At 40.8% G+C, this 13,212-nt stretch overlaps 1 protein-coding gene across 1 annotated transcript; it reads right to left on the minus strand.

The window, feature by feature from the left end:
• Positions 1-379: 379 nt before the first annotated feature.
• sall3a (spalt-like transcription factor 3a) lies at positions 380-12,903 on the minus strand. The gene is made up of 4 exons (XM_061777543.1): positions 12,629-12,903; positions 2,911-6,045; positions 2,312-2,652; positions 380-2,093 (listed from the first exon to the last, which is right to left on the minus strand). Exons 1-4 carry the CDS (start codon positions 12,828-12,830, stop codon positions 1,662-1,664), a joined length of 4,110 nt encoding a protein of 1,369 aa, XP_061633527.1. The 5' UTR covers positions 12,831-12,903; the 3' UTR covers positions 380-1,661.
• Between the last annotated feature and the right edge of the window lie 309 nt (positions 12,904-13,212).

Consider the following 13,212-nt stretch of genomic DNA (forward strand, 5'->3'; position numbering starts at 1 on the left):
AAATGCCTTTACAAGTGTTCAGTCATCAATTTGTAGTATGTATTAGAACTAGTATAAAACATATCAGCATGTATATTTTCATGTTTCTGTAATGGTTAATACTTATTATACATTATACATATTTGTATATTTACATACAGTATGTCTTTGTATATTTGTGGTATGAACAGCATGACATTGACTGTATGTCTAGGCTTTTTTTAATTTATTTAGATTTTTGTAATGTCTTGTTTTGTCCTTACCTTCATGTTGTCCAAAAAATCAATAGGGGCAAATGCCTTTCTCAGACCCAGAAAAATGAAAATAATATATTTTGTGAACACACACGAAGCTGGTAAATAAATACTGTAATTCCGCCAGTAAACAATACATTAATACATTTACATTTTAAGGCCATAGAGTATGCCTTTTATTTTGACAAAATCACATTTAAACATGGTACTATAATGCAGAGGAGGAAAACAAGTCAAAAGACACCATTGTGGTCATTGTTTTATTTAAGAAGGTTTTGATTGACTTATGAGTTTGCACTCTAAAGTAGTACTAATGCAATAACCAAATGCAAATTGCAGGAGTGGTAAACTGAAAATGAAAACAACACGGATAGATAGCTCAGTCAAAAGTTTAACAGTATCACAGACAAAACGTCTTATTTTTAAAAAGTGCATTCACAAACATGACAAATACTTTCAACTCATGTGATGTCTATCTTTATGTGATACAAAATATGCATACCTGTTTTAGATTTGTTTGCATTTCTATACATAGATAATTCTTCAAAAGGAGCACTATTTTTTTTTCTTTTTTACAAAGGTTAAAAGCAGGGTTGTGGTCATAGCAGCTTTGGACTTCTTCAGCCTCATATAACGTCGCCTCCGTGTATTGAGAGAGTCTTACCAGATATCCAAATAAAAACCTCAGCCTATTCTCTGTTATTAAACTAAAATGACTGACTGTTTTTTTTATTGAAAAAGATATTCATCAGTGAAGCCTGTAGATTGGAAAATAAAAACAATGGAATCAATAAAATGCTTGGGTCATTAAATATATTTTTGTATACCCGCTTTCTTTTTTCAATATCATAAATACCAAAGACACAGGACAATATAAGACAATGCTTTGAGACTAACTGTAAAGATTAAAATAGTTAAAACATTATTTTTTTCAAGTTTTCTAGTTCATGAGAAACAAAATATCAGGCGAGCACAGAAACACTATACTGCAGTCTATCCATGGCCCTTTTTCAGTCTAAAAGACCACTCAAAGAAGGTTGACTGAATGTCTATGAAACAAACTTTCATTCTTTTGGGTTTATTCCTGTCCAAGATGTTAGCCCATTGTAAATAAGGCAAAATCTCGGTTTTCAAAGGAATTCATAAATGCAGTCAAACATACAGATAAAAACTGTAAGTATCATGCAAATCTTGCAAAACAACATACTGTATTCCCAAACAAGAGACAAAGCATCTTTCTCAATATCAAGTGAACAAGGAACGGGTGGAAGGCAAAAACCTCTAATCAACACTAAATACAATATTTCCAAAAGCAAAAATATTTCATCTGTACATAATATAGTAACATGGGTTTTAGACTGGATCAGCAGTTGCTTTCCCTGTTCGACTTTCAGTCTTTGCTTCAAGGGTAGAAAGAGTTGTCTTTCTTTAATTGATCCCAATTTCTTTGTTTTCCTCCATATACCTGGAGAAGGGGCGGCTTGCCCCGACCTCAAGTGTAGCTTTCTGAATCGCGGTCATAGGAGGGCTGCTGCCTGTGTGCAGACGGTCCATTGCACCAGGCATGGCTCGCAGGGAAGTTATTCCTGCACCACCAAGGCTGACAGGTAGCTGGGTGATACCTCCATTTTGGATCACAGAGATCTCATTGTTCTTCATGGCCAAGCCATTGGTGATAGCAGCTGCATACTGGTTCCAAAAACCGGGGTCGACGTTCATGGCCCGAGCCGCCAGGTCCTTTTGGAACATTTCGCTGAACTTCATTGCATCCCCACCCAGTAGGGCCATGGGATTTTCCACAGATAGTCGCCGCCCTCTGCGTGCTGGTGCATTGTTCCACATGTGTGTTCCCATGTGGACCTAAAATCAGCAAACACATGACCAATATACAAATAATTATGATGGTCATAAAGCACCACAAACATTCTATACACAAAGCCATGACAAACAATTGACAAAACAGTTAGCAATGGTTATTTTGCTTTACTTAATACATTAGTACTTCTAGTTGTGGAAAATGTAGGATGCACAAACATTCCCATTGTGTTTGGCTCATGTGACATGTAGTTGTTACATACCTTTAGATTGCCTTTAGTGGTGAAGGCCCGTCCACAGATGGAGCAGGCAAAAGGTTTTTCTCCAGTATGTGTGCGCTCGTGGATTTGCAGAGCACTGGCGGAAGAGAAATTCTTCCCACAAGAGTGGCAGTTGTGCTGCTTTGGGGTGCGTCGTGGCGGTGGGGGAGCCAACATGGGGTTGGTACTGGGACTCAGGGTGGTCTGGGGAGCTGCAGCAGTGGGAACCTGGATACCCACAGGTAGGTGGGAATTGTCGCTCAAAGATAATGACTTGCTGTGCCCATTCATTTCCATTTTGATCATATTTGATGCAGTGCTGGCCAAGTTTGGAGTGTTTAGACCTAATGGAAAAATAAGTCACAATAATATTAGAAGGAAAAAAAAGTTCACCAAATAACTGTTTAAATGTAACTGTATCGATTAATCACACTTTGTCCATTCTTATTTCACACTGTAAAATTTGTATTTGGGATTCAGGAATCAGGAATTACTGTAGATTAAACTCTGCACGATTATCCTGATATATCATAAAATATTGCTGCACGGATATTTCTGTCTTTCATTTAGAGCATCCATTATTACATTTTGCTCATACGCACCTCGATCTCTATTTAGAAACAGCATACTGAAGGGGCTCTCCTCCTTGATAAAGTGTCTGCTCGGTTGAATGGCAGTCAGGTCCAGGGCCCCATTGCTTTCTGTTGCTGGAAGTGGAGACGGGGTTTCTGATTTTTCAGACTTCACAGTTGCCAAGCCAGCTGCATTGTTCTCCTGGCTCTCCTCTACTGCCATGGCACTGTTGTGACTGTTGAGAATAGCTGGGGACTGGGATCGCTGGTTCTCACAGTGGCTGTGAGCTGGGGAGAAATGTTGTAAAGAGTCAGAGGACTCTGACAGAGCAGGGCTCCCCAAGCCTTGAGATTCTGCATCTCCAACTGCAGACAGGGAATCAGTAGGAAAACATTCATTCTCACTTCCATAGCTGCAGAAATTTTGACTCGGCTTTTGAATAAACGAACTGGTCATTTTTGCAGTGGAGTCAATCATCTTCATCTGGTTCTCTATAGCAGCAATGCTAGACATAATGGAAGTTGGTGGAGAGCTTCCAGGTGTATAAGGTTTTAATGGGTCCATTTCACCTTCTTTTAAGTCAACTTCATCATCTATAGCCTGCTCCATTTCATCCAGAAGATCATCATCATAATTGCTCATTGCATCTATGCTTTTTTCATCAAACGACAGGTCTGTGTCCATTTCCTGAATGTTGTCTGTGACTAAAGTGTTTGGGATCTGGCCACCCATGTGCATACGGATATGTTGTTGGAGAACAACAGCGTTGGTGAACTTTTTCTGACATATCGGACATGAGTGCTGGACTCGTAGTGGGGGTTTGGATCGATGAACACCAAAATGTGTTTTAAGATTACCCTTGGTGGTGAATGCCCGCCCACATATCTTGCATTTAAAAGGTCGCTCACCAGTGTGGATTCGGTAATGCATCTTGAGAGCACTCTGACAGCTCAGAACACGGTGGCAAATGACACACTGGTTGGGGTCGGTCATTTTCTTGTCAATATTTTCAACAAGCTGTTGCAACTTTGATGTCTCTGAAGTTTGCATAGAGTCTAGTAGGCCTCCAAATGGAAATTTAGCTTTAAATTGATCAGAGAGCATGGGGAGAACAGGATGGGACAATGGGCTTGAATAAGAGTTTGGGCTGTTGATGGGTTCGGTAACCAGGGAACTAGTTGTAATTGTTGTGGAGGTGATGGCAGTGGAGAGAACCACATGAGATACTGTTGTTGTGGTAGTGGTGTTTTCCCCAGGCCGACTAGGGCAGGTTGGGGGCAGGAGAATGCCTTCGGGTTTCAGGAGAGGGGGTACATCGCTCCCTGCTGTGGGTTTTGGAGAAGTCGAAGTAGTGGTAACTCCAGAGTCGATAACTATATTAGGAGACAATGATGCGCATTCGCTTGATGGGGGTGAAGGCCTTTGCGGGGACCTATTTAGTGGAGTGAGGTTCGCAGAATCACCAAAACCCCCCATCATACTTGGTAATGTGGGAGGTAATTGGAGCCCAACTGATGTCGGAACAGTAGGGAGGACAGGTTTACTGTCAAGCCATGTGGTAACAGGTTTTTCTGGGGGCAAAGACATACCATATGGAATGCCAGAGCTTGTAGGAACATTGTCTAGGTACTCAGGAACTGGGTAGGGGTTCATTTGAATATGAGGGTATTTTTCTTTGTGCCTCTGGAAGTGGACTTTCAGATTTCCCTTGGTAGAGAAGCGGTTACCACATATGTTGCATTTATAGGGTCTCTCTCCAGTGTGGGAACGCAGGTGGATTTGTAGTGCACTGTCACTGCCAAATACCTTGGCACAGAACCGACACTTGTGCTTGAAAAAAGGGTCTTCAGAACTTGGCTTTGTGTCGAAAACGGACACATTCGGGGGCTTCCCCTTGCGATGTTTCATCAGAGCGGATAGGGGGTCGAGTGCATTAGCTGTTGCTGCTATGCTGGCCAATGGGTTTGGGAAGATAACGCTACTTGATGAGCTGTGAGGTATCAGCGGTAGATTGGAAGCTGAGTTCAGGAGGCTGTTGTGACTGAGTGATGGCGGAGTGCTGGAGTTCCTGGGATGAGCGGAACTGCTACTGATTCCACTGCTTCCTGTCACACTATTGTTCATGCTAATGTTGGTGACTGATGATGAGCAGGAGGGAAGTAGAGCTGACAATCCAGAGGCACTGGGAGGGGGAAACATTGAACTATTGGAGGATGTATTGGTCACTGAAGAGTTAGACTGCTGACTTCTACTTGATGTTTGGGAGTGTGGCCCTTCTATTGCAGAGGTCAGAGGTGAAGAACCTTGGCTGCTGAGAGAGGCCGGCAATCTAACAGGCAGCTGATGGACAGGAGGAGTGATGAAGTTGTGGAGCTGAAGTTGACTTGTAACTGGGGGGGCACAGGCGGAAACTGGCCCAGGGTTTCCAGTTATTGTGCTGTGGTGGTTAAGTGCAGGCTGTGTGGCAGTCTGTCTGTTCATCAGAGCCACTTGACTTCGTATTTGTTCTATCAACTGCAGCTGGTGTATTTGCTGCTGCTGAAGGGCCATAAGCTGGTCCAAGATCATAGGGATAGCCATGGTGGAAACTCCGCTGCCTGCTGCTGCCCTTATGGTTTGAGAAAACTGGGCAACTGCCACCCGGGTACCATGCAGAGTTTCCAAGGTAACATTAGTGCTTGGCATGGTATAGCTCGTGACACTTGGGGGACTAACATCGTCAAGCTGAGGTAGGGAGCCATCTGCTTCAGGTGATGCTATATCGCTTTCTTCAAGATCCATGTTTTTTTCAGAGGACAGTTCCACCTCCATCTCCTCATTCTCCTTTTCTAGGATCCGGACCCCATTTGATGTGGCTATCTCTGGGACATCATCGCCCTCACTAGCAGGCGTGCGGTTGTCGTCCCTGGCGTCATCACTGTCAGCTTGCTCACTGGGGCAACTGGGCACAGGGGAGGGTTCTGGGTACTCCTGGGAGGGAATAGGTGTTTCCTCATCGTCATTTACAATCAGCACTAGCGGGTTCTTGGTGCAGCTTGTTAAATGTTCACAGAAATCTGCCCACTTGAAGAACTCAGCACAACACTTTTCACACACATGAGTCTCTTCACTGCCACTGCGGCTTTCATTCCCGCTGTCAGCATCATCCAGCACATCACCTCGAGCTGAAGGGAGGAGGTCAGGGGTTTGAGGGGATACAGAAGGAGGGGGAAGAAAAAAAAGAATTCATGAATAATGAATCAATAAAGAAACCACATATAGTTTGCAGTGCAGTGCTGAAAAGATTTAACCTTAGATTTTTTTCTCTCTTTTAACATAAAAAATCAATACATACATGTATATCTTTTTTACTCCCCACAAATTGTCCCAGTTCACCAATTGTCAAGGCCCAGGTTTGTGCATTCACACCCTGTCTCTAGAGACAGCTAATAATTTTCTTTTGTGCAATCCATCAAATTATGAGGGCCTATCAATTGTGAATACTGCCGCTTAATGAAATTCCATAGAGCCCATCGATTTCCAATATTTCATACAATTCACAGCTGCCTCATCTGTTGGGTACAAATCAGGACTTTGATGGCCTTATTAGGATTCCCCTCTGATATCAGCTTTCTGAATTTCCAGTTGAATTTCAAATGCCCAGTCCTTTTCATCGTGTATTGCAGAGCCAAGTATAGGAGTAAGTACTTCAAAATACAAAGTAGTTCGTCCTGAAAATAATTAAATGAAGTGAACCTCGAAAGAATTGAATTAAAGAAAACTACACATTTGCTTTTATGTAAGACATTCGCAGATGTTTTGACACTCTCTCTCTCCCTCTCCCATGCTCTCTAAACCAGACTCAACAAATTACATGCTAGTGTGAATGCAGCAAAGTCTCTGATTAGTTACACATGTTTAATCACTGTTACAGCAAGCCGCTTCCTCCTCCACATGCAACTAGCGGAGTCCAAAAAGCCAAGTCATGCTTTGAACACTGACCCATTTAACACCTGATCAAAACCATGGCTTCCGTGTTGTGCTGTACTTAGAATTATTATCTGTATTTGGGAGTTAATCTAGTATCGGTGTTGGAATGCCTTTCATGAACTGTATTACTGTGCTCAATGGCAGCCGTTGCATCTTGCATATTTTTTTATTTCTGTGTTCTAAGAACCCTGACAAATCGATTTTTATTCATTGGCTTTCAAGACAGCATGAGACTTTGCCCTTGTTTTAGTGTCTTTTTTTTAAATTGTTTTTTAAATGTTCTTATGGTTGCTGGATTAATCAAGCTGGATTTTAATTAAGGACACTGTCATCATTGTTCATAAAATTGTTTAAAAGTTAGAAAGTTAGTTATAAAAGAGTGAATTTAAGGGCTATGCGGAGATGTTGAGAGGTATATATTCTAATCATTATGGCAATTACGCATTTCACACTAGTCAGAAAAAATTGAATTAGTATGCTGCAGTTTGCACACATGCTTATTTTAAGAGTTATTTTGGAGTGAGATATGGTAAGGCAGACATGAAGCACTTGATTTAAAAACACTTACTCGGAAAATACTTTACACCTGCAATTTCTGCTCTAACGGAGTGTATTTTATAACAAACAGAAATGTATAATGACAGTTGCTACATTTATATTCTCACTAAACTGATATTTATCTACATTTGTAGTAGTAATGAGCTCTTAATATCCCAAATCAAACACCTACAAGAACAAAAAAATAAACACAAATGTGCACAAGATTTCAAACATCACACCCCACATCGTTTTCTTGTAGCAAGGTTTTCCAAATTTTATGAAAACAAAAACTCTTTTTTTTTTTAGCTTGAAAAAAAGACAATATTATCAGATTCAAAGCAAAAAAAATCAACAAGTAAAAAGGGACAAGTGAGCGACACATTGTAGCAGGTTGAAAATCGCCTTAGCCTAGCAGCGGACAAAAGAATCCATTTCCATAATTGAGGGCTGAAAGGTCAACACAAATGAGTAGGCATCGTGTTTAGATGATTAGTTATTAGAACGGTATTACTGTCAATCTCTTTTACTCTGTCATATAATTACAAATGGAAACCTTTGTATGCCTGTAACCTCTCTTTCACACACACACACGCCCACACTTGTACACACCTTCACATACGCAATCCTTGTATTTGTATCACACAGATCACAATCATGCAAATTACCAAGGTTACACCAGCGCTGTAGAAAATAAAAATAAAGGAAAAAAAACAAACCAAAAACTAGGCGTGCAATGTTTAATGTAAGTGTGCTCTGTGCTGTATTATGTGTATGCATTTTGCATTTCACTGTGGTTTACAACTTCTTGTATATCACCCAAGACACCAGCTTTGTGCTTCAACTGGAAATGTTAAAGCTCTCTGAAAAATAAGTTTAAAATTGCCATCTTGGCTCACAGTGTGAAGGCGACATTTTGTGGCTGAGCGTATAAGACTGCGTGAGCACATTTGTGTGTTAAGGTATTGATTTTCCTATAGCATGAAAAAGGAAGAGCTGGGGAAAAAAGGCTGGAATACGTTTACCATTTGCGCTTTAGGAGTCTTCATTTACTCCGATGCAAATATTAAGCTGAACATGGTCAATAGGGTGATTGTGGACATTGAATATGTGTGTCTGCTATCATGCCCAACAATCTTTGGCATGCTAACTGAAACCACTAATCTGACATATCAGATGAGGTATTCATGCTTTCCACTGATTTTGTGAAAACCACAGCGCTGTGCACTGAATGGAGCATTGGCGCATTGAACAATTACAAATGCTGCCATTCTTAACCGTTCCCAGATTCCCTTAATGAATATAGAAAGACAAAGCTATCCTGGTAATATTTGCTTCTTTATTGAAGTAAAACTCTTATCTCATTAAACATGTATTCTTAATGTATTTTATGAAACTAATTGCACCTCAACGTCTTTACTAAGGTCTTAGAATTTAATTTACGAAAGGCACACAGAAATAATTGTACTTTTTAATTATTCGTAAAAGTGCGTGCCCATCCCTTCTACCATTTGAAATTTATTTCTCTCAGGCACCTAAGGATAGATTCATTATATATATAATAGAAAGGAATTATTTTCCTGATAATTACTTAAATAAATAATAGTAGGATACTTGACTCATTTCATACAGCTATATTCATATTTAACATATACTGTTTTTATTTAACATACACTGTTTTTGTGATTTGTTTTCCTTTTTTTTTTGCAAAAGGTATCACTAGAAATTTCCTTCTACTAATTTACTTTAGAATTTATGTTCTTACACGCATCTAATCCAGTGATATCTTTGGCAATATCGATGCACACAAAGCATCTCGTCAAGTGAGCTGATGCATCCGCAGACGTGCAGAGGCTCAAGTGTGTGTGTCATTCGCCTGGTTAGCTGTACTGCAGAGTGGTACAGTCATATCTACACTAACAGAGAGGCCTTTGTCATAGCCTGCAGATGCAGAGCAGCCAAAACATTAACAATTTGTTTGTGGAGGCATTTGCAATACAGCACCCAATGACTCTCTTCTGTCTCTCAAAAAAGGGTTGAGAATATGGTAGAAGCAATGATCATGGATGATCCTCCTCTGCAGGCCCAAAAACATCGAAGATGATTTTGGCGAGGCCTTTTATGATGTTATCGCTTCATATCCAAGTGCCACTGTCATGAACAAGCAAAATCTAAATAAAAGGAGGAAAGAAACAAGTGCAAATGAGAGAATGTTCTCCTGCTCGATTTTTTATGTGTTACTACTGGATGCGTTCTCAGTACAGCAAAGTAATCAAAACAGAGCTGTATTAAAGTGAGTCATATTTAAGTGCCTTCTTGAAGATACTATGGCACTCAGTGTGGGTGGTCCACCAGCCTGCACCCATCGGTGAGAGGGGATTAAAACAAAAGCCAAACAAAGCCTCACTACAGGGGTAGGGGGCAACATGCATCTTAACACTGTCGGCAGGGGTCTTCTCACTACCTTATACTGATTGCATAAGAGCACTTCTTAAATATTTCACACATTACAAAAAGATTTTCCATTTTTTAAATGAATTATTTGGGACATTTTTGACACTGAATGTGGAAAGCATGCAATGGAATGTGTTGCAATGCACAGATGCTCACACAATGACGAGTACAATATGGTTTTCGATCGGCGTTGAAGTGCAATAGCATTCACAGTTTTAGCGTAATGGAGGAGAGATCACTTTCAGAAGTTTTAGAACAAGAGGGATCAAAAGTATGCTTGCACGCAACGTGCGTGTCCCCGGCCCTCACGCATAGCATGCACATTTTCAAATCCGCTGTCTGCACAGGAAGTGGCGGCAAGATGAAGAGCCTGTCACTGTTCACACTTTCTCGGACGCCAGCAGGCTGCGCAGCCAAGGTCAACGGCATCCATGTTCTAATTGTTTAAGGATCTTGACACCAAGCTGCAGGACCTGCTCGGCTGGGCTGGCCAAAGGTTAAGTCAGCAAGCTTTTTAAAAGCACTCCTAAGCACCCAAGGCCCCCTGCCCCCACCAATCCTAACAGACACACAACCCCCAAAACCCCTGGGGCGGGGCAAACGTCCAGAAAGCCCGAGGGGCAGATGATATGCCTTACATGGGCTAGATGACACTTGATGGTTATTTTTGCCCCAGTCATACATAATTAAGGTGAGATATGACTGAAAATTTCAAATTAAACAGAGCAAATAAAGAAGGAGTGTAGCTGCATTCTCTAACTTGAAAAACGACTTTGAGTCATTGTTTGTTTCTGTTGGCAAAAAAATAAAAATAAAAAACACCAAATCAGATGCTTCACTCATTTCTTTAACTCATACGATTAAAATTACCTCAACGTTATATTCACAGATTTGCCAAACTCCGGATCAATGGTGCTGCATGAACAGGCCGCTTGAGTGTGATCACGCCATCGAACAGTGACGTGTTGCACGTAAGGTAGCTTTGGATATTGTTCTAAGCTGTGTGTGCATAACCCCGCTTTGCATTTGGAAAAAAAGTTTGGGATTGCTTCTCTAAAATGTATGTCCTGCATTAAACAAGAGGGCCAGTTTAGTACTCAAATCATGAGAGTCAGGGACATTCCACTGCCACTTCCAATCTTAAAAACAATGGAGGAAACTATAAGTGTGTGTGCGTGTGCGCGCGCACGTGTGTCCATGTTTGTGTGTGTGTCCTTTTACAACTGCAGATACACTTCAATGTTGCACCAGTGTTTAGGCGGAGAACAGTTCAGTGACAGACACATTTTTTCAGGGCAGGGTTATTTTTACCATTAGCGAGATGCAATTGCTTTCTAACATCTGCAAAAAAAATATTCATGCATTATATAAAACGACCTGACTTTATGTTAACTTTTCAGTCCTTGAGCCTCCAAGACTTCCAAGGGGCATTGTTGCAATATCCAAAGAGGATGCAATGTTTCAATTTACGAAATATTCTGAAATCAAAAGTCGAAAACACACTAACACACGCACACGCACGTATACACATGGTAACATGCACACACACGTACACTCACACACACGCACACACACACATGCAAAAGAGAGCAGCTCCTTAAATACTACATCACACATTTGTACAAAAAAAGCCTGCAGATTGAGTGTGAGGGGGTACAACACTTTAAAATTGTGAGACTTTACCAAGAAATATTTTAATTATAATTTGAAAACTTGATTATCTATTGGAATTTAGAATTGAAATCAGTATTAAGAGGATTTTTTTTTTAAATGTTTTAGCTTCATTAGATAAATGAATATTCTGGTAGTTATATGATATAAAAACTCTATGTAGTTATATAATATTAGATGTTCTACATTTATCATATGCATCAATTTAACGACTTGAAATGCAAATGTAGATGATTCTTACACAGCAATATTTTAAAAAGTGGATTTTTTAATTTTTATTTTTATCATTTACAGAAGTTTTAACAGTTCATTTAAAACATGATTGTCAATGTTCCCCACATGGCAAGCGGTGTCAAGCTGTAATGCCGACATAGTGAGAGAAAAGGCAACAAATCAAGTGTGCTAAATTTGTGTGAGGGGGTAAACAAAGAAGATTTACATGACAAAACCAGGCTCTGACCTGCACCGGAATTAGCTTTTTTTTTTTTTTTGGTCCTTAGAGAGGCGCAGAGGGACAACACACTCTCTCATGCAACACAGTACAATTTTCAAAGAATTACAATATTAAATGTCAGTTTTATCAGATCTTAGTCAAATTGAAGTGCAAAAGAGTGTGATAGATATGTTGCCATCCATTAGTCATGTGCACGTTTGTTTTAATGTGCACTTGCCCATCGTTGAGTCAACACTTTAAAAAATATTACAATTGTTGACTGAAATAATATGACAATACTAACATACAATGGTTTGGTGAAATCACAGAAAATTGTTCGAGTACTACTGTATTTCCCAAACAGGCCTTTAAAAAGGCCCGTGTAGGAAATGCACGCTGCGTGGAACCTGTTTTATTTGACAAACGCAAAACATCAGGAAAATGAGTCTTAATAACACTATTTCAAATTGAATAAAGTACGAAGCACCGACGCGACCGTTGTCACGTCACCTTGGAGAAAGGCTTTCAACTTATAAGCAACTTAACAACATTATAATAATGGACGTTTCCCGAATGGCTTCAATCAATACCTCAAAAAAAAAAAATGCTCTGAAACAAAATTAAAGTACCAGAAAAAAATAAAAATAAAAAACACTTGGATTGGAGGTTCAGTTTGGACTCACCATGTTGAGAAATTATCCCGCTCATTGGCGCGTCCTCTTCCGACTTGAGGTGCTGCGGCTTGGCTTGCTTGCGCCGGGACATGCTGGTGCTGGTTCTGCTTGCGCTGCTGGCACCGGTGTCCGTACCGGCGTCGGTTGCGCCGCTGCTGCTGCTCTGGGGCTCCGGGGGCTGTGCGTGTGCGCGCAGACGGCGCAGGCACATCAGCGCAGTGCGCACGGGTCGACTCACCAAAGTTCTTCTGCGCCCCCCCCCCCCCTCACCCCCCGCTCCCCCAAAAAATAAAATAAAAAATAAAAAATAAAAAAAATACAAGAGTGGCGAGCAGAGAAGAATTAGCCGCTCTCGCTGTGGCGGCTGTGCGTGGGATTGCGCATGTCGGTATAATAATTATGATAGTGACTAATGCTTGGAGATGAGTGGCACCGTGTGAAGGTGGGGAGGATTGGCTGGAGTCCAGCAGACGCGCATTGGATATACTAATGAGGGAGCGACTGAGCAATTAGCCGCCTCATTCGCGGACTTTATCCGTCTCCCCTCAGCAACACAACAGAACACAACTAAACACAACACACATCTCTTGTTA

The sequence above is a fragment of the Phyllopteryx taeniolatus genome, chromosome 6 (assembly GCF_024500385.1).
Source record: "Phyllopteryx taeniolatus isolate TA_2022b chromosome 6, UOR_Ptae_1.2, whole genome shotgun sequence".
Classification (NCBI taxonomy): domain Eukaryota; kingdom Metazoa; phylum Chordata; class Actinopteri; order Syngnathiformes; family Syngnathidae; genus Phyllopteryx; species Phyllopteryx taeniolatus.